The sequence below is a fragment of the Hippoglossus stenolepis genome, chromosome 15 (genome assembly GCF_022539355.2).
Source record: "Hippoglossus stenolepis isolate QCI-W04-F060 chromosome 15, HSTE1.2, whole genome shotgun sequence".
NCBI lineage: Eukaryota > Metazoa > Chordata > Actinopteri > Pleuronectiformes > Pleuronectidae > Hippoglossus > Hippoglossus stenolepis.
In genome coordinates, this window is record NC_061497.1 from 6,007,340 (window position 1) to 6,029,294 (window position 21,955).

The 21,955-nt window shown below is 43.8% G+C and overlaps 1 protein-coding gene across 2 annotated transcripts in view; it reads left to right on the plus strand.

Annotated features, from left to right (window-relative positions):
* The window catches only part of LOC118122046 (E3 ubiquitin-protein ligase RNF43), an 83,537-nt gene that overhangs the window by 35,923 nt on the left and 25,659 nt on the right, over positions 1 to 21,955 (plus strand). For both annotated transcript variants that reach the window (XM_035178456.2, XM_035178457.2), the window contains exon 2: positions 17,314 to 17,427. In XM_035178456.2, the coding sequence (XP_035034347.1) occupies positions 17,314 to 17,427 (114 nt within the window). The remainder of the gene's footprint in view (positions 1 to 17,313; positions 17,428 to 21,955) is intronic.

Sequence of the window (21,955 nt, forward strand, 5' to 3'; positions counted from 1 at the left end):
GGCGATGAGTGATCTGAAAGGTCATGGTCGCCCATCGGTTCGGCTGTGATGTGGTTAACAAGGCGAGAGCTGGAGTGCGATGCAGTTTGGCAGAGCGGCAGCTGGCCTTTGCCACACAGCACCGCCTGCTCTGAGGGACCGGCCTGTAAAAAGCTGGTTCTGATTTGCAGCCCACCCACATAGCGGCGCAGCTTGAATGGACCTATGTGAGGGAACGCTGTGCTTTCCCCTCAGCCTTTATCGTTTCCCTGCCAGGAGTTTAATTTTATGCGGTTATTTACTGCGGTCTACAGTTGAGTTCCACCGCTTTTTTCTCCCTCTCTCTTTCTCCTCCTTTTTTCCGTCGGGTGCAGGTGTGTGTGCAATCGACCGTGGAGATGTGTTGGCTTGCGTACAAAGGTTCCAGCACAAAAATGGATCAGGAAATTCTGGTTCCACTTTGCGCCGAGTCCCTCCCCTCGCATGGCAGTAAATGCCGCAAACCAACCCCCAGACCGGCCCACAGCTGGGGGAAAAGGTGGTGAAAAGTTATTACCACATTGTTGTTGTCACCTGCCCGATGCTTAGTCGAGCAGAAGCCTTCAATTAGTGCAAAACTTAAATGATCTGATCTGTCGGACAAAATGCAGGAAAACCCCAGACAGAGTTTTTTTTCCTCTGTGCCGTGGGCAGAAAAACTTGACTCCGGTGGCAGTTAATAGAAAACTGCAGGAGCGTCAGCATTGTGGACCCTCCAGTTGACTCCAGTTGAGACAGGATTCTCCAGTCTCCTTTCATGTCACATGAGGTCACCGTCTTTTGTGTCATGTGCACACACAAACACATCACCGAGACTCACAGATACCCATGGTCCCCACGCCCTCGGGGCCAGAGGAAGGAGACCCAGCAGAGGAAGTGTAAAGGTCCAATGTGAGGCTGCTGAGTGACTCTGGAAGGCTACTAGATCAGGTTGCGGGGCCAGCCAGGTCTGCATTGTAAAGATGAGTCAATCTGTCTCAGTGAATGTGCTCGTCTCCGTCAGCAGGGTCCTGTTCGTGTGAGAGACCCCCCTGACCTCGCCGTAGGCTATAACCACAGAATGCCTCAGTGGAAATTTGAATTCCTTTGTGTTGTAAAGGAATGTCATTCATGAGTGTTTGACTTGAAAAAAGATACTGGGCAAAATTATTCACGACGTAATTTTTTTTCCATGGTCTGACATTTTTTGACAATGAGAGGATGTACTGAATCAAATTTAAAGCTAATATAAGAGAGGTTCCTAAGGTTACTGCAAATATTTGTTTTAGAATGGGATTCAAACAGGAAAGTGAGACATTATGATATAAAGATGATTCATTGATGTAAAGATGAGTCATTGTACAGTTATCAGCTGTGTCAAATGCAGATAATCTGACTTAAGTATTTTACAGTTTTCCCACACATGATAGGTTTCTAAACTACATGTTCCATCTTACAAACAGGTCTCCCACTCTGCCAGTTTGAGTCGTACGCAAAAACGGTTGAAAGTCCATGCATATACGGTTTGATTTAACTGTACAGGTACATTGATGAAGAGTTGTTTAAATGAGAAAAACGTGACAAAATCTGTGCGACTTCGACTGAAATCAATATACTTGAAATTGAATGATGCAAGTAAATAAAGTACCTAGACACAAAAGACAGATACAGAGGATGATTTTCTTTCGGGGAGCCCATAGTTTTTGAGCTGCATCTAAATTCTGAACCATACCTAAGGCCACAGCTGTTATATTTGTTTGTCTAACTGATTTGGGTTATTGGTTAAATGTAGTGCCAATATTCTTGCATCACATTTTGCAATAAGACAATTAAGAAAAAAAATGTAAGTATTTTTCATCATTTCATTAATAAATAGATAAAACATAATGAGTTGTGAGTTGTGTGCTCACGTTGTGCAGCTCTGCAACATCCAGACAACAATATCATGCTCAGTGTATCAGACCCCAGACTGGTTTAGTCATTTGCCAAAGGCTAAAAGTCTGCGGAACGCACGCTCTCTGTGAGGGACATACCCGCTCTCTTCTCTACAGAGAACACAACACTGAGGATTCCGAAGCTCTGTTTACGATGAATTCCCGCCAATGATAGTAAAAAAGGAAAAAATGCACGCTAAACTCCAGCACAGTCTGTGTTTTCCTGTTACTGAATCAGGAGGCCTTCTTCTCTGCTGCTGCCAAGAATCTGCAGAAAAACAGGAATGTTTTGTCTGCAGGCCCCCAGAGCTTCCAGGTTAGGAGGAGGAGAGTGGGCTGAGGTAGATGAGCTGCTGCTGGGGTTTTATGCACCTTAGCCACCTGACCGAGGTCTCCGAGTTGCGGAGCAGTGCCTACTTGTGGCGTCGGCTGGCCCCTAAATCACAGACTTGACTCTCCCTGCTAAAGAGATTTATCTAGCGGCTACCAGAAAACACTAGCAGACCGACCCTGCCAGGCAGCAGAAGTACCAATTTAAAAGCTTCCCTATGATATGACAGCGCAGCGGTGATGACAGGCCACGCTCTGTTCCGGGCTCTCCTACCTTTTATCCCGCAGAAAACATAGCATAGAGTGGAAGAGTGCTCTTTAAAGTAGGAAGTACAGCACTGTAATGTTGCCGCTGCGGTACAAGGACATCTTGTGTTTCGTTGTCTGAGGCTCACTACGCTTAACATTCACTTCCCCTTCTGTAATTATGCGCCCAAATATAATTTAATGAGGATGATGTCTAAATAATAGCCGTTTTGTTTTGAGCCATTTTGAGACTTTTGAGCATTCCTTGCATGTTGCTCTATCTAAATAGTTTCTTTTCCACTGGCGCCCAGACAGAAGTACAGTAGGTGAACGCTGCGGAGTTCATTCATCGGGCTCGGGACAGGCGCTGACGTTCAAACACCTTCAGGCTCTTACTACTAAGGTGTCACGGCTCTGTGAAAAAGAAATCCTGCAGCAGCAGCAGCAGCCACGGCTCAGCTTTACTTTGTTAGTGTCTGTGTTTGTACTGTATACACACTGTTTCCAAGTAGGACAAGTGATTTATGTGTATATACACTATAGCGACTTTTATGACTGTTTATATAGATGTGTTGAGTGTTGCGTGGTTGTGGGGTTGAGTGTGTGCTGCTGTTGTATCTGTCTCTGAACATAAGCACTGTTTGTCATGTATTTACTAAGGCTGCCGTATTTTTATCAAAAATTCAAACATTCGTTCAAATATAAGAAAACAATATTCTGAACTGTAACGACCTGGTCAGATTGCATGAGATCATCTGAAGCAGCTCGCCTTGTGGTCCAGCAGAGGGCATTCTTAAAACTCACCACAGCTTGAGCTGCAGCAGGTCTTATTAACATGTCAGTAAACCCAGATCATATATAAAGATTTATTCGTTGGAATTTGTTTTCGATTTTGTGAAAAAAGTGAAAAAACATGACAACCTGAAGATTACCATTTATTTGTTTGACTGCAGGAGGTTCCTCAGATCCTCATATTCCGTGTGAGACTAACCTGAACTACTTGGTACAGGATGTGCACTTTGCTTCATCACTTGATTTAATTAAAATAGAGAACATATCACTCCAGTCCTGTAGCTGAACTACACTGTCTCCTGATCTGCAACAGATTTCCCACGATCCCTAAAACAAAGGGGATTATGCTTTATGTTTTTAGCTCCAACACCGTGGAACAAACTCAACATCAGATCAGCAGAATCAGTGCCTCTGTTTAACAAGTGCTTAAAAACTCACCTGAATGAACTGGCACTTTTATAGTTTAAAATTTTGTATTTAATGTAATAATATTTTTATATATATTTTGTTTGTATAATTGCATTGCTGAGTATGATCTGGCTTTTCTATGATTTTTGGTCTATCTGCACAGGAAGCTCCTTGTAACTCTGGTTTGAAAAGGCACTGGAGAACAAAAGTTTATTTTTATTTATTAATAAAATCTCTCAATCTAATACAGTGTACGGTTTGACTGATGAGGAACTTTATATAAGTAAATGGGAAAAAGTATTGGCTGTGTGTCTGTGTTGGCAACTTTGAGTTTGACAAGTCAGCTCAGCCCCAAACTGTAAACATCCTCTGCTTGACCAACAGGCTGGTTTGTGCAAAGCTATTGCACCATGATGCATATAAAGGGACACAGGACTGGGCTGAAAGGTATCGACATATTTTAGACAACTACACTGATTTGGTTGCTGGTTCAACTCCCAAATTGGCAGGATAAATCTGCGCAGAAAGCTGCACTTGCCCCTCCCTCATTACCACCTCTACCTTTGAGTAAGACCATTATTACAGCAACTCCACCTGCCTCTACACGCTGAGGTTGTACTGGGCAGCATTTAGGTGTGAATATGTGCAACTGTGTTGGTTTCAAAATGTTCTCATCCACTGGATAGATAATGGTTATAAACAAAGACGGCGACAAATCAGCCGTCATTCAAATTAATTTAAAATGATAAACACACCAATAGACAGTGCTGTGATACACCGTCATTTAACCTCTGGGTTATAGTAAAACCCGAAAACATGTTTTAATCCCCTATCTCCTGTCCCTGTGTAAATGCGACCGCTCATACATGTTCAACCATTTGCATATTGTAAGAACATGATTCGAATGAAATGCATATAATTACATTTATATAAGGCTTTTAACAATACTCAAAGACACAAACGCAAATATAAGCGAATAATTACAAATACAATTATAGTTTTTGTCTTTTCATTAAATCTACATTCTTTTTTTTTTTTTTCTTCCTTTTTTTCCATCACAACCCAAATAGAAAGTAGTTTTGATATAAAGCTTTGCTCACGTCTACAGTGAAACACTCTCACCCGCACGCACACAGGTAGTAAGGGAGAGTGGCGTTCCAAAGGGCAGCAGTGTTTACCTGCCCACTTGAGTGGATTCCTCAGCCTGCTGGCTCAGACGCTGAGGTAGAGGCTCCGGTGCCTGTGTGTCTACTGTCTACACTGGAGGCATTCTTAGCCTGATATCACTGCCACATGCTCAACAAAGATGTTGAAAGGCCATATTGAAGCAGGACGAGGAGGAGTGGATGGGACAGGAGGGAAGGAGGGAGGGAGAGTCTGAGGAGCGAGGAGGCGGACTCGCCTCATAAAACTCACTGTCGTCAGCAGGGCTGGAAGTGTAGAGCTTGCAGAGGGAGAGCAGGTGTGAGCTCCTGTATATGTTTGTGTGTGTGTGTGTATGTTCTGTATTTGACTGCACAGGCATGTGTGTGGGTGCATACACGCGCTCATGTGTTGAATCGAGTGCATCTGTGTTCTAGTAATAAATAGTGTGATGTGTTCAGGCCTGGCAGACATGAAGCTGGGGCTATGCACATGTACTGCACATGCTGAGGTCGCATTCATGTCACCACCTAAACTAAGCTGAACTTATTGTGCACTACTTTCAAAATCATGCTGTCTTTGTTAATCACAAAGCAGTGCAGTAGGTCGTGTGCGTGTAGGAGTGGGTGTGTGTGTGTGTGCGTGTGCGTGTGCGCGTGGGTGTGCGCGGGTGTGTGCGGGTGGGTGGGTGTGTGTGTGTGATAGGGAGATGAAGCTACTTCAAAGCGGCATGGCAGCATTCTCTCAGCCCGGCCTGTTTACACTGCTCTGTGGAGTCTGCATTCCTCTGTCTCATTTTTCCACAGCATTCCACAAGGAGCTCCGTGCTGCTGGCTTTGTGCCCACCAACATTTACTCCGCTGCCCCACCCTCCACCCCTGCCCCTATGGTACATACATGCTTCTGTACACACAACTGTACACTCAGTGTGACCGTTAAAACAACACAAGGACACAGCATGCAGGGTAACTTCAGGGAAAAGGAGGGAAAAGAAGGAGGAGGAGGAGAAGAGAAGGATCCTTGCACCCTAGCACCGCAGGGGGGCAGGAGATTCTGCCTCCCAGCCTTCCTCCTCTCTAATGTTCTTTTCCTCCCCCCAGTCCATTGATGGACTCGGGTAGATATCCAGATGCACAACTGTCAGTCCATGTCTCGAAAGCTCTCCCAGCGTTCCCTGACCACAAATCAGGCTGCTGCGATGGCTGCCTCCGAGCCAGAGTGAAATATAGCAACAAAAAAGAAAACAATTATGTTGCCAATTACAAGGTGTGTCGCAAGCAGTCAGCGGCCACATCAGAGGAGCTCTCCGCTGATGTTTTCGGGACTGTTTACTGGTGAGGTTGCTAAGGATGCCGCATGTGTATGTGCCCGGGCAATAAGGTCACATAAACATTTGCAAAGAGTAAAAATAACACATAAAACCTCTTAATTTAGCTGTTGTGTTTACTCGCTCTTTGCCTTTATGACTACATTTCTCCGACATCGGCCACAGGTGATTATGGGATTCCCTGTGGGATTGAGTGGCAGGATTGGGCAGACGCAGACTTCTACGGAGAAATATCTCACTGTGTTTCTGTTTCTGTCCACGGGATCCTCCTCTGGATTTAATTAGAGATCTTCCATGACAGTATATTAAAGGCACTAACAACTGCACTGCCAAGACGTTTTAGTATCTCCTGAGTCGAGGGTTAAGGACAGAGGACGTCGCACCTTGTACAGATTGTTAAACCCTATGAGGGAAATTTTGATTAGTGAATATGGGCCACACAATTAAAATTTGATTAAAAAAAATACACATCTGAAAGCATGTTTTTTTACCTCTGAGATCCCCCCCCCCCCAATTATTTTAAATGATTAATGGCCGACACTGGGTGGGTGTTTAATTTCTAAACACAAGTTGAGTAATCTGATTTATTTTATGACGAATATCCCCTTTGCACAAAAACTCGATTCAAGGCTGAGCAAGCTACAACATGACTTGTTCGTATTGAAATCATTTTCAAAGTATACACACATAGGGACAGATGTTAAAAGAATCAAGCATGAAGGGAAAAAAAGAGGAAGTCAGTGGGTTAAGTCAGTTTTTGTCTGTCATTTGCTCGGTGCAGATGGGAGGATGGGGATGCCTCGGAGGGCATTTCAGGAAAATGATTTATGGCGTATACCTGAACTCTGACTCAGTGACTGAGCTTTATGTTTCTCTGAAGCCATTTGGAGTGATTTCATTTGAATTGTGTGCTGCAGCCAACAGGTGAAACACACCGGCGGCCAATTTGTAGACAAGATGAAAAACAATATTATATATGACAGTACAGAGCCACATGCCAGGATTTATATTGCAAATATGATTAAAATCATTCCACAACATATATATAAAGTGCCAGTGAATAAATCAAAAAGAGTACATTCAAATTAAAAGAACACTTAAAATTGATTCTACTTGTTAGTAAAAAATGTGTGATGATGCTCTGGCACCAGTGTAGGGAAATATATGAAAAAATTATGATAAAAAAGGGAATTGTTCAAACGCATCTGTGCTCTCTGTTCATTGCAGCTGTTTAGTTAAACTTTCACGAGGGGTTTCAGCCTGTTCCTGTTTTCACACAGAGCTGCATGAACTTGGATAAGGCCTCTTTTTTCAAGGACTACAAAAGCTACAAAAGAGACATGTTGGTGGGTTCCAGGGGGGACATTGCATTCGCAAATAAAAGAGGGGTCCTAAACCCCCCTAGCAGCTTATTTTATGTGCAAGCATGTTAAAAAGGCACCTGTCTCTTGTTAAAGAGAAACCAAACTGAAACTCTCACTGTCTGTGCACTGTGACTTTTCAGTCCTATGCTGAAGTTTTATTTTGAACAGTGACAGCATCAGTTTGCATGTGTTTAAATGAGCCCTGGTTGGGGTAGGTCACATATGTTTTCAGCCATTGTAGAAGCATGGTTCTATTTGGTGTGTTCATCCACCACTGGTCTGGACTGAAATATCGCATCGTATACATTTGTACATCTTGCCAATGATCAACGTACCTTTCCTCGAGCAAGATCATCATGTCAACAAAGAATACCCACAAAACAAATTACCTCCCAATCAGCATGCTAACTAGTTAATGTTGTTCTTGACAAAGATGGTGACAGTAGAAAAAAGAGTCAAGCAGCTGCATGTTAACATTATTATTTGTATTTAACATGATGTTAGCAGTTAGCTCAAAGCACTTTTGCTCCTCATTACAGCCACTCAGAGATGCAAGCAGGTATTAATTATGTATATTATGTAAAGCACGTAAAATTGATAATGTACTAGAATGGCACTCAGTGGAGCACATAGCACCGTCAAGGCCCGGCAGTCCCCTTAAATTCAATTGAGCTGTTCCAAATTGTGCTCACTCTTAAATATATGTCCCCAAAAACGTTCCTGCTATTTTTTAATTAAGCTCCAACACTTGAAAGAAAATCTCGATCTGCATCAACATTTTAGGGGTTCTTCCAAGTTTCCTAGAAATCCATCCAGTGGTCTTTGCTTAAACTTGCTTACCAACAAACACATTACAAACAACCAGACAGAGGTGAAAACACAACCTCCTTGTTATAGGTAATAGATTTGGAGGAGATATGACTATTTTTTGGAGCTTCAGTCTCTGAAATTAGTCTTAATCTTCAAAATCCCAGACTAGAAAGGGTTGCTTTAAATGAAGAAGATCCATTAACTAACTCACTGTGTACAGTATAGGGCACATACTGTATGACCTTATGGCACCGGGCTCGTCCCTTCTGTTTGTTCACATCACATTTACCCTTTGTCTCTCTTTTGTTTCTCTTTGTCTCTCGTTCTATAATTTGGAGTTCCCTTCCGTAAACGCCTTTCAACATTCCCCTGGCTAATCTCTTTCCATGCGGCCGACCCTTAGGTTCCCAACCTTAAGTAATTGGCACATAGAAATGTGTAGGTTTTCTCTCGAACTGATGGTGTGGAACCTGAGAGAATATGCGAGTCGTCCTGCGGGCCGGGGACAGGCCGGAGGAAGCCTGGAGGACGTGTGGATGTGGCCCCTGTGTCTAGGGGGAAGAAGGATCACTGCAATACTAACAAACTGCTGGGTTACCAAGCCACTGACTTGTTATGACAGGGAAGTGCTGTGTTTATGTTTAACTCAGAGCTTTGAAATGTATAGTGTAGCACTGGCCTGAGGCTGATGGAGTGGCCTTGTTGTTGGTTGTGTGTGTGTGTGTGTGTGTGTGTGTGTGTGTGTGTGTGTGTGTGTGTGTGTGTGTGTGTGTGTGTGTGTGTGTGTGTGTGTGTGTGTGTGTGTGTGTGTGTGTGTGTGTGTGTGTGTGTGTGTGTGTTTGTTTGTGTGTGTTTGTAAGGCAACAGAACCTGTGCAGGGAATGTGAAGAGCACACAGGGCTCCATCTTTAAACCGTTTCCACGCTGATCCCAGTACCGCTAATATATTTTGTCTCTTGAGTGACTGTGAACACCTTGTCACCAGGGACACAGTGAGGTCATTCTGCTACAACTCGCTGTAGCAGTCATACAAATAATGACAACTAAAAAGTACCGAGGTGTAATGTGCTTCATGGCACTAAAGTAGAGAAAATTTGTTGTGCTCATGCACTCTGCAACTATGTTTTTGCTACTCGATAGAAGAGCATAATGTATATTTCAGTCAGATTACTCACATTTGAAATGTTTATAGCAGCAGCAGAACATAGTTAGAGTTTGGCATCTAGGTTATAACCTCATCCCTTTTCCAGATATGATTACACATAATGGGAGTGATGAGGAGATATCTTGATTGAGGGGCTGAATCAGTACGTGTTGATACTGACGCAGGGCAGCAGGGGCATTGACGAGCAAAGGGGGAGATGGGAAATCTTTGTAGCTGAATTAGACAGCCATATTGGGAGGGTGTGTATGATAGAGGATTGTGGAGAGTGAGGCATGTCACATGATTGGAACAGTGAAACTAGAGTTGGGTGCGTGAACAGGCTCGTAAGCATTGGTCCATTTGTTTATGACAACTGCGATTAACACAAACCTTTTTCCTATCAAAAGTTATTTTAATTTTTAAAGGATCCTTCAAGGGCCACATTAAATTACTGAACACATACTGTACATCACACTAATATCTCCATTGTGATGGCTTAAACCACATCTCTTTGGCAAGGCATCTGATGTCTGATGGTACTGATGATGATAATGCTCAAAACAACTTGCTCAAGCATTCTGCTCTTTGTGACAAACTGACACTTTGGAAAATGTTACTTTGGGGCTGTGGCTTACTTACTGAGGCTGTGGCTCAGTGAGGTAGAGCTGGTCGTCCCCTGATGGCTGCGCACAAATGATGTGTGATAGAGAAAGTGCTGCACATAGAAGCACTGTATGAATGTGGGTGGATCGCAAAACTGTACCGTAAATCTCTTTGAGTGGTTATTAAGACTAGAAAAGTGCTATATAAATACAGACCATTTACCATTTGAGGCCATGGTCCTCAAGGTCCATCCCAGTTGAACTTGTTTGATACATTATACATTTTGTCGTTTTTATTTTAAACCAAAATATACTGAACATTATATTGGCTGGTTAACTTGTGACTGCAAAAAAATCTATATTCCACCTATTAAAAGCACATTTTTTCGACCTTTTGATGAAGCATTGCTTTTGGCTGGATTGCTAACAAGCTAGCTAGTTAATAACTGTCTTGATGGAAGTAATCTGGGCTGCTGATGAGCTTGTCAGGAGTAGCGTAAATGCACGTGATTTACAGTTTTGACAACACAGGATGTTGCAGTGCATTGTTGGGGCTTGTAGTACTTATGTTGTGGGGAATAACAACCCGCTCGTGTAGATACATGCTGCACAACATCAGGAGAATACATCCCCTTCTCACTCAGGTTATGGTCCAGGCTCTTGTCATCTCACGCCTAGACTACTGCAACTCCCTCCTGGCTGGTCTGCCTGCTAGTGCCATCCGACCTCTGCAGCTCATCCAGAATGCAGCAGCTCGACTGGTCTTTAACCTACCTAAGTTCACTCACACTACACAGCTCCTCCGCTCCCCTCACTGGTTACCAGTGGCTGCCCGCATCCGCTTCAAGACACAAGTACTTGCGTACTGTGCTGCGAACGGATCGGGTCCAGTCTACATCCAGGACATGGTCAAACCTTACACCCCAGCCCATCCACTCCGCTCTGCATCGGCCAATCGGCTTATTGCTCCCTCACTGCAAGGGACACCTAGCCACTCAACAAAATCACAACTGTTTGCTGTCCTGGCTGCCAAATGGTGGAACGAGCTCCCCATTGGCATCAGGACAGCAGAAAGTCTACACATCTTCCAACGCAGGCTAAAGACACATCTCCTCTAACTACACCTTGGTTAAGAAGATGATGTCTAATAACCATCGTCAACTTTGGTGTTTATATAAAATAAATGTTCAAAATTAAATTACATGTAGCACGGTTGAATGCACTTATCGTACGTTGCTTTGAATAAAAGCGTCAGCTAAATGATATGTAATGTAATGAATATGAAGGGCAATATTTTAAGATAAATATAAATCCTCCCACAGACAGGATGTAATTGTGCCACAAGCTTTGAGTTTGACATGTCTTCTAGAAACAAGGGATAAAGCAAGTGAGGAGGGCAATGAAAAACTTGCAACAGATGAATTGGAGTAAATGTAAGATGCCATGCATCAATGGTCTGTAGTAATACACCCATCAGCCGCAACTTTAAAACCCGTAATTATTATTAATGCTGTGGCCTGTTGATCTACAGTATGCTGCATCAATAAAAATGTGAAATATATTTCCTCATCTGGTATTCCACCAATATAAGTACTTAGCTCTTTCCTCATTTCCCTTTCTTGAAGAACAACTCCTCTTCCCTCTCCAGGTTCTTTCTTCTCCATCTAATCCCTTTTATAGAACAGAGACAGTCTGACGACCCAGGAGTTGGGGGGAAGCACTGCTACTTAAAGAAAGCGCCCGGGCAAATTTGGGGCTGGTGGTAATTATTTGGGCCTCATTATAGGATCACGTTTCCCTCAAGTCATTCTCTGTGGTAACCGTTACTGGATATGGGGCTGACACTGTCAATAAAGCTGGGGGAAAGATGACACGCCTTTTGTTTTGACAGGACTAAAGCAGTAATGCGTCCTGTTCGTTTGCATTTGCAAAGAGAGAAGGCGATGGCCTCAGAGCCGACTTTTCCAGATGCTCCAACAGAGAGAAACCCTCTGCTCCACTCCCTTGGCACCGGGGCAGTCCGGCATCACTATAGCAGCCTTTCATGTAAATCTACTTAGTGTAGGGTCTTGAGATATAGGCCTGTTTGATTGAGGAGTGTGGTATGAGGAGTGTGTATCTGTGTCATCTGTGGCACAGAGAGCTGGACCTCAATGTGTATGTAGAAACCAGCGTTGCTTGAATAATGGTCCAAGAGCGGATATGATATTTGAGAAAAGGCCTGGTGCCTTGGCTTTGAGGCTTTGAGCGCCCCCCTTGAAGTTACTGCTGAGATCCAGAGACACACTCCCGTACCCTGCAGGACCACAGAGGGACTTTTTGCTCCAATAGATCAGCAGATTCAGCCTCATCATGCACACATACATTATGTCCACATGCAAGCACATGCTCAAGCGCCTCTAGCAACAATACATAGCTGCGCTCTCACTCATTAACCTGCGTTCTTTACACAAACTCTCACACACTGGCAGACCCACTACCTGATGTGTGCAAAGGGTCAGTACCTCAACGTGTCCTTTCACCTCAGGCCCCCTCATCCCGTAACAAACATCTTAGTAGGGATCCGCAGTAAGTGTTGCTCAGTTACCTGGGCAACCAGATTCCAATCTCTTTTATCTATTACATGCGGTCTTGTTGGCAACCGCTTTTCCTGCGCTTAGAAAAAAAAACTTTTGCCACCGTTTTAGAATTTGTTGCCAAGTTGAAAAAGAAAAAAGCTTTGATTTACACCTTCAGGGACAGCACATCGTGAGATAGACAGAACTTGTGTTGCGTTATTGGAACCTTCAGTATGCGTGTTTGAGAGAGAATCAAAACAATTTCACAATATTGGATATTACATTCGTGAATGTTCTAGTCTAATTATACAGGACAATTAGACCTGTACAGGACAATTAGACCTATTATAAAAATTACTGAATGTCTCTTTGAGGAATTTTTGGTGAGCATTCATAAAACTTAATGCAGGGCCCTTTTCTCACGCTACTTTTTATGCAGAATATAAGTGTGTGTGTGTGTGTGTGTGTAAGTGTGCAGTGTACTGAGCAGGTGCGTCTTTAATGGTGGGGTTTCAAAAGAACGAGAGAGACAAAGAGATTTCATTAGATATAGAGTCCAGACGTGGGAGGCTGAGTCACTCAGTAAATCATGAACGCAGGCAACAGATAGTATGTGCATTTTTGTGAGTTCGTGGTGTGTGTGTGTGTGTGTGTGTGTGTGTGTGTGTGTGTGTGTGTGTGTGTGTGTGTGTGTGTGTGTGTGTGATGTGTGTGTGAGCTTGCAGGGTTTATTCAATCCTTCCCCTGATGTGTACTAACCTGGCAGACTTTCCAGGCCTCAGGGCAGAGCTCCATTTAAGAATCCTTTTGCCCTTGTGACGCGGAGTCTTGATTTATATTGTATGATAGAATAATCACATACTGAAATATTTCTTTCATCCCCTCCTTAACCAATCTGCTTCTTTATGATAATGTTGCATATGCAGCCAACAGCTCCTCTGAAGCCTTCCTGACCTTCCTGAATGGCTGGTAATTGAGTGGTGGAGCTTGATGAGAGGTGCAAGCTCTTTTTGCTTCCCCCGCTCTAACACACTGACATAACTGCCTGGGCCTGGTTCCCTGCTGGCAGCAGATGAACTAGAAAACTCTCTTGCTGATTATTGGCAGATGAAAAAAGAAGATCTGCAGGGCTAAGCGAAGGGAAAAAAATATTATTGACTTCTCACCGCAGCTACTATTTATTTTCCCCTTTTTCTGTCCATGTATTTGTTTTTGAGGCTGTTAGATTCTTGCCTTGGAATATTTTTGGGGTAGTCTTTGATTGAGCTGGAAAGGAATGCCTTTAATCGTGGCTACAAAGAAACCGAGGGACATGTCCCCGTCAGTTTTGCAACAGATCTAGACAGATGAGGAGGAGGAACGGAGGAGTGAGCATTGTTAACAGTCTGTGGGGAACTGTTTGCGTGCCCTGTGGTTACTAGTCTCTGTGAAATGGAGACTCAGTGATTTGGTTTCCCAGGCCCCTTTTTCTCAGGGCCATACAAAAACCAAATGAAGAAGTTTCAGTCTGTCCTAGTTGCCATTTATAGTCCAGCGGCAGCGTGTTTCTAAGTGGTGGATGGCACCAGTGGTGGCACACAGAGAGCGTTCACAGCCCTCTGATTGTGAGTGGTGTGGGCATATCTAAAATAGAAGATAAGGCTCAGTCTTGTCAACGATGCAAAACATTGACGCTGTGCCTCAGAAAGCCAGAAGAAACTGAACGCAGCCGTTCCTCCTGAGCCTGTTTGGCTCAGCTTTCGGATTATTATCTGCTTTATTAGCTATGATTGCACCGCCCCGTGCATCAACATGTTCAATGTCACAACAAAGATCCACACATAATCAAGTAAGCCTAAAGAATAAGTGTTGTAAAACCTGATTCCTCTCACTGAATGTAGCTCTTTCCCAACATTTCCCACAAAGCTACAGCGAAAAAGAGCAGAGGTCATAGCATCAGTGAAATAGCGTCATTGAAAAGGATATTTTTTTCTAAGTTAAGGGCCAAGTTCAACTCTAGTCCTCTAATTTGGGCCTAGTAAATGAAGACTGGTAGAGGCCGCTGGCAGAGCAGCATGGAGCCCAGTCCAGGGGCTCAAGCTGCATCACTGCGTGCCTTCCCTCCTGCATAGGGGCTGTTATTCAAAAGCCTTTACTAAGGCCACAATCCTCAACCAAGTGTTTTTCTATTTCACCTTCCCCTTTGGAAGAGGGAGGTATTTAGATTTGATTCCAAAATGTTTTAGCCCCTTAGTCTATATGACCCTGCGGTGGCACAGAGCTTTTTTTGTCTGATGTACCCGCACATCCCTTCTAGGGTTGGGTAGCAAAATCAATGCCAGTCAGGCACCGCTTCCTACATGGCCAGTAACTACTGGGCCAAATCACAACACAGAATCCCGTGCCTGAGCTGTGTACTGAAATAGTTGCTCTGATTGCAACATGAACATCCCCACCTTACCCTGGTTAATACTACTCTGGCCCTGACAAGATGGAACATAGCCTGCAGTTAGCTAGTAGTTACCTCAAAATCAAGTCAAACAAAATGCCTAAAGGTAAACTGTTTTGCAGCCAGGCAAAAACAAACAAACTAAAAACTCACAGGCAAACAGACTCGGGCACAAGGAAGAAAAAGATTAAAATGCCTGGTTACGCACAGGACACATTCAAAGGCAGAGTGATGCTCCATGTTTGACTGCTGGTGTAAATCCTTGTCAAGCAAATCAGTCATTGTGGGCGTCCCTGGCCCCAGCCGTGGAGAGACAATTAAGTGTGGAGGTGAGACTGTTTGGCTGTATTCAGTACTGAAACTGGTATTTAGTGTTAAATTACTGCAGGTGTGCACTTGTTTTTTATTGTATATTTAGTATAGTTTAACAGATAATATGTCAAATTTCAACTTGCAATTTGCATTAGTGTTCTGGCACAGTTTGGGCACTGTGACAAAAACATGGGGATATATTTACGATCATTCATAAATAGTATTCATTTCAGTATTCATTCCCACCCCCTGGGATACAACTAGCCCTGGTAGGAAATTATTGATATATAGCTCATTAATATATTTGGTTACTTCAATAAGATTCATCATTAGTATTGGTTTAACTTGTCACATTAATTATAAGTGGTTTGTGAGTCGCCTGCCCTGCACAGTCCCTGGACAATGTGCTTCCCTCCTACTGACCCCACATCTAATGTTGGCTTTTATGTCCCCGCCCCACCATGGTCCCCCATAGTCCTCTTCTTCCTCCTCTCCTCTTCTGACAGACATGCAACAGCCCTTTGCAGCACATTACGTCAATTCCCCAGGCCCCGGCGTGCCAGCTGTTGATGTCACCCTTGGGTCTTTTTAATTTAGGGATTTCCGCTGGGTGAGATGAGGGGGAGCCCCACGAAGTCAGCCCACAGCCACATGAAGAGGCCCAACGGGGCTGAACCGGGCCAGAACGGGCCTACATAGGGCAGGGCAGGGCAGGGTGGGACCGCTCCGCTGGTGTGTGGGTGAGCACAGCTAGAGTAGGGTGCAGCAGGGCAAATCTGTGAGCAGCAATGAGAGGAGTCATCCAGGAGCATTGGTGTACTGGCAGTTGCTCGCACTGATGTCATGTGAGCAAATTAGCGAAGCACAGGGGGTGTCTCCGGAGCCACTCGCTTCCTCCTCGACTGCCGTGCAACCCCTCGTACCCGTGACAGCTTGCCTGTGACTTGCAAACACCACCGCTATCCCTTGAGCTCTTAAATGCAGCCTTTCAGCAGCTACGAATTTCCTGCCTTTCAGAGGGGATCAAATGTTCCTCCCAAAAAAACCATCTCCCATTCTTTCAGTCCTCGAGGCTTTGAGTGGGAGAGAACATCACCATCCATGTAATTGATTACCTTGGGTGCCAAAGTTTTCCTCTTGATTTTAACTGGGAAGGAAACGCCTTAATTGAACACATAAAAGCTTCTATCAAGTGCAACTGTTGTGTTCTAATGGCGTGAAAACCAGCTTTGGATTCACTGTCTAGACCGACTTTTGAATGGTTGTCTCAAACATTCTTTTAATTCTTGGTTATGGTCCAATCTTTGATATGTGTACGGTCACAGACTGCAGGTTACATGTGGTGGTTTCGGTACAAATCGAAGGGATTTAAAATGTACTGAATAGATAGATGTCAGTGTGATCTGGTTCTTATCCTTGGTTTGTAGTTTCCATCTCCTTTCAGCAGAGAACAATATCTTTATTCCTTTCTACATTTATTCCTCTAAAAATGTTCTCTTCCTCCTTTAAGTGATGTTAAAAATAGCAGCTGTTATTTTTGTTCTGTCCTGTCTCTTGGTCTTAGGAGGATCTATCACTGTGTTCAGCTGTTTTAGATTATTATCATTGAAAAAAGAAGCTTTTGTGTAACTTTTTATTGCTGGCACTGTTTAAAAAAAGCAAATCCCTAGAATGTCTGAGTATTTTTAAGATTATACATAAATCAAACATGTTGGATTGGGTCAGAAGAACAATGTCAGTGTGCTGAGGTGGAAGGAGTTGCAGATGTGCTGTTTGTGTACCTTGGCATTCGGGCTTCTCTTGAACGCCATACACCTAAAACTGTGGACAGAAAAATGTTCCCACCACATGTGTAGCTTTACATTTTCCAATTTTCCTCTCATAACCTTTGTCTCTCTCTCCTTCACTTCCTTTGCAGTATCACCCTTTGTCATTGTGCAACACAAGCGAGGATGAACGGCAAGAGAGTGACTTCATCACCATTGTCAAGCTGGAGCACAGGGTACCCCGCTGCCTGCCGCTGCTCGATAAGGTAAACACACACACACTCACTTACACACGTGGCTTTGAGTGTTTCACGCATTACTCCCCAATTAAAACTCTGAGAAACGTCCCTCTCCATGAACCCATCCCATCTCAGACACGGCAGCAGACAGATAAACCATCTCGCCATCTTGTCTTTCTCCCGCAGTATCCCTTCCGCTCATGGATTCGGACATTAAAGACAAGATGGTTTTTAGAGGGAATTATTTGGCAGGAGTGTAATGTTTTGTTCGGGACACTGATCTTTCAGAGTGAGGGCTTGGACAGGAGGGGACGGGCTTAGCGCAGCACTGCTATGTAGCAAGTGGCAGTGAGCCCTGGCTTTGGATGTGAGGCTTTCAAGCAGCAGCTGTCACTGGTCCGAGCCCAGCCAGCCAGCCAGAACCAGACACTTGGTGCTCTCCGTCTCTGCTCCCCTCTAATATGAGCGCAGTCAGAGCTCCATAGATTCCACCCACAATGGTTTAGATGTATGTATAAGTGCAACAGAGTTGACCTAAATCTCCCTTATGTTTAAGTTTTATACCATACACACAGACTGGCACATCCTAACTTTAAAGCAGTATGATTTAAAACTGTTGCTATTTTTTCCCTGTTTTTCAAGTGGTGACAAATTAGCAGGCAGGAGTATAGTTAGGCGACTGCCTTTTTTTAGCCTGTGTTTTCTTTTCCCCTAATTTAAAGCCATGTTTAGGAGCTTCCCGCCGTGGCGACGATGTAGAGACATTCCCACACTTCCCTGCTCCTTTCTTCCTCCTCCTGTCGCTCGCTCTCCCTCAGTGGGAGCCGACCGGGGGGAGAGAGGGCTGTCACTCAGGGCCGGCTCTAAAAAACAGTTTTGATTAAAGCCTTAATGGCAACACTGTGTTGTCCCGTAAACAAAACACCGGCTCTCCCTCATGCAAAAGAACTCGCGGACAAAAGGCTGCTGCTTCCGAGTGCTTTCTCCCTCCCTGCAGATCCTCTTTGAAATTAGAAGTGAAGGAGGGAGGAAGAAGAGGGAGCGAGGGGGGGGCATCCTTCTTGTTGTTTTGGTTGCCTGGAAAGTATGTGTTGCAATAAACTCCGCTCCAGCCACCTGCATCCCTGCTTCCTCAGTAAGATTCAAAGCTTCGGGTCGTGGTGGATTTATTGGGGATTCATCATGCAGCTGTTGAGGAGTTTGCTCTTGGCCGTTTGAAGGCGATGAATCAGACGCTTTGGGATGTGCGGTGCATGGGTCGGCCTCGCTCTCTCTCAATGGGACTTGTTTACAGTTTAGCCTGACTGTAGCAGCCCGCCCAACTGATCTATAGATACCCTGACGGCCACAGAGGGTTCGTGTTGCACTGCACACACTCAGAATAGGCTGTAAACCAAACAAAGCAAAAACGCAGTACCATCAAGGATAAGATTTCATTGTTGTCCTTTGTTTGAATTTTGGGTTTGCGGAGGTTCCTACCCCCGGCAGCGCGGGGAGATTCCTCTGCTGATTGGCAGTGATCTGGCACATCTCTCTGCTGCTCTTGGTTTTACTGGATGGGTCTCACAGTATCTCTGAACATACTGGAAAGTTGGACAAATTAGGAGGAAAACATACACTTTCTCCAGATACCCTCAAATTAAAGTGGTTGGTGAGGCCTGTAAGCATCGCCCCCTCCTTCTGGCAACCTCTCACCCAGATTGACACATACATATGAAATGAGTTGTTTTCTCAAGTAGGAGTTCTTAATTCTCAGAAATGTTGATGTTTAATAGAATTTAAGGAGGCTTTTTAATATTATGAGGGTGTAGGTTGGGTTTTAAAGTGGTAAGACTACCTTAACCCTAAACCTTAACCACACTTAGATTAAAGTTTTATCAAATTTTTTCACCTGCAGGCAAAAATCCAAACAACCTCTATCAATGTTAAATGGACTGTACTTATATAGATCTTTTACAGTCTTATCAACCACTCAAAGCACTTTAAAGTACAAGTCACATTCACCCATTCACACACACACATCCAGGCCCTGTGATGGACTGGCAATCTGTCCAGGATGTACCCTGCCTCTCGCCCAATGTCAGCTGGGATTGGTTCTTTCATACGCAACAGTTTTTCTATCACACCATGCAAACACTGTCAGCACAGTCATTTGGGGCAATTTGGGGTTCAGTATCTTCAGAATACAAATTTGAGGAGTCAGGGATCGAACCACTTACCTTCTGGTTGGTGGACGCCCCTCTCCACCTCCTGAGCCACATCCGCCCTATCAATAAAGTAGGCTAGCCTGTAAGTAACAGGTTAGGTGACAGCAAAAAAGTCAGCAAATAACTATGCTGCAAAAGTTGTTGTTAGTTCGCTTAATCTAGTTAACTTTTACACAAACTGTAGGTATTAAACATTTCAAATCAGAAGAATCCAAAAAGTACCTAGACTTCGCACTGTTTCTTCCGACCGATCTTTGCTTCAGATACATCTTTCTCTATGCAAATGCATGAATCAAAACCCTCCTCTGCTCCAGTGGTTTTGCATCATTACACAACACAACACAAGCAGAGGCCACAAGCTTTCTCTGCCAGCATGTTTTGCTACAGTAGACGTGATCCGTCTGCTTTCCACCAGCCGGCCGGCCAGTTTTTTTCTGTTTATACCAAAGCCCTGGAAAATGTTCTCAAGCGAAGTCACAGAGCGACACATGACTCGACGAGAAACAGCATCACTGCAGTGCCAGGAGCTTATTTACCTCCGATTTAATAATCTCTGCTTCTTGACTCTCTGCCACTCACACTGCAGTTCTGTGAAACTGCATCAACCTATGAAGAATCCATGGTTTTGTGGAAACAGCTCTTTTACAGTCATTGAAGTTTTGGCCCGTGTCTGAACTTGTTGACTCTCACAGAGGGCCTCGCTTATTGATTCTGCTCCTCTCGGATAAAAAAGGGGGTTTGGGCCTGATTGTGCATTAATCCTGCTTCTTTAACTGGGCTTTTCATGTGTACACGCCCGCATTTGTGCATATGTGTCATTGGATCACATTACATCAAATCTCCCAAATCTACCTGTTGGCCACTTTGTGAGGAGGCAAGCTTGGCGTTCCAAAGACCAGCGTCAGTCACAGGGATCGAGATGCAAACAACACTGTCTAGTATTTGTAATGTCCTTTTACAACGTGATTGTCAAACTGAATATGATACCTTAGAATAATATGCTCTTAAACAACATGATTGGCAGCATACATCTAATACTAAAGATACATTCATGTTGTTAATATTGTGCCAAACAGCCTGAAGCTTGAAATCTCTTTAGATCAAGTTGAAGTTCTATATGTGGATCAGTCTGTCTTGTGCCATATTTTTTATAGAAGATCAGAGGATGTAGTATAATAAGTTTGGAGATGGTGAACCTGATAAACATTATGCCCTCTAAACATAATCATGCTAGCATTGTCATTGTGAGCTTGGTTAGCATGAAGCTCAAAGCACTGCACCTACAACCCCACAGAGCCACTCTTATGCTTATTATTTTACTAAATATAAATATATATACACTTAAGTATATATATACACTTAATTACACTTAATTGAAATTTAAATAATGAGCTCATGAAAGATTAACACAAAGGGAAAAGAAAGGTTGATGCATAATATGGAATAATGGAAAAATAAAAACAGAGCAGCAAAGGTCCACAGCCGTGATCATACCAAGCAGTAATGTGTAATGCACTCCAACCATATATTCGTGAGTCCTCTGATTCATAATAAAGTCTGTTTTCTCCTGAGGAAACAGACGTGCATATTAAAACAGCAAATGTGAAAGCTTCCATCTGTGACTGCAGAATGACTAAGTAAAGAATGAAAAACACTCTACTTTGTCCAGTACAACTCTTAAAAACTAGTCCAACTGCGGTGAAATCTGTCATCCACTTTGGCCTAAACTCTTAGGCCAGGAAGAATATAGTCCCAGCTATGGGAAGTGCTTGAAAACAAGGGAAGCCCATTCAGGGAGGAATAAATCAAGGCCCTCATGACAATGTTTTTGTCCTCTCATGTCTGATTATCTGTAGGGGGTGACACTGACCTCAGGCTATTCCCGCCTGCTGTTTTTCAGCAAAGACAGGGGCTGGAAATGCAATGGCAGCTGCCTTTGGCTTCTTTTCCTCCAGTAGCAGAGTCCAACATCTCCAGTTCATCAGAGACAAGTTGAGGAGGAGGAGGAACACAGGGAAACATCTGGAAAACTGAGGAAATTTCAGCTTTTAAGAGCAAATGCAAAAAGCAGCAGGTACACAATGGACATTTTGGCCTGTATGAAATGCGTCAGTGTGAGAAGAATTGGTTCACTTTGATTTCTCTCCCAAGAAAAGTCATTATTTGCTTGTCTGTGCCAGATAGTTGCATGGTTGTCTTCAAAGGGATAAAATATGACTCTCTCTTTCTTTCTTCTGCGAGTCAAATGTGGACACGAACATATGCAACCTCGGCCGTGCCTCACTAATCGACCGGCAAGGACCGTGCTCCTCTTAAACCATTGCATGCACCTTAGATTATTCCTTTAA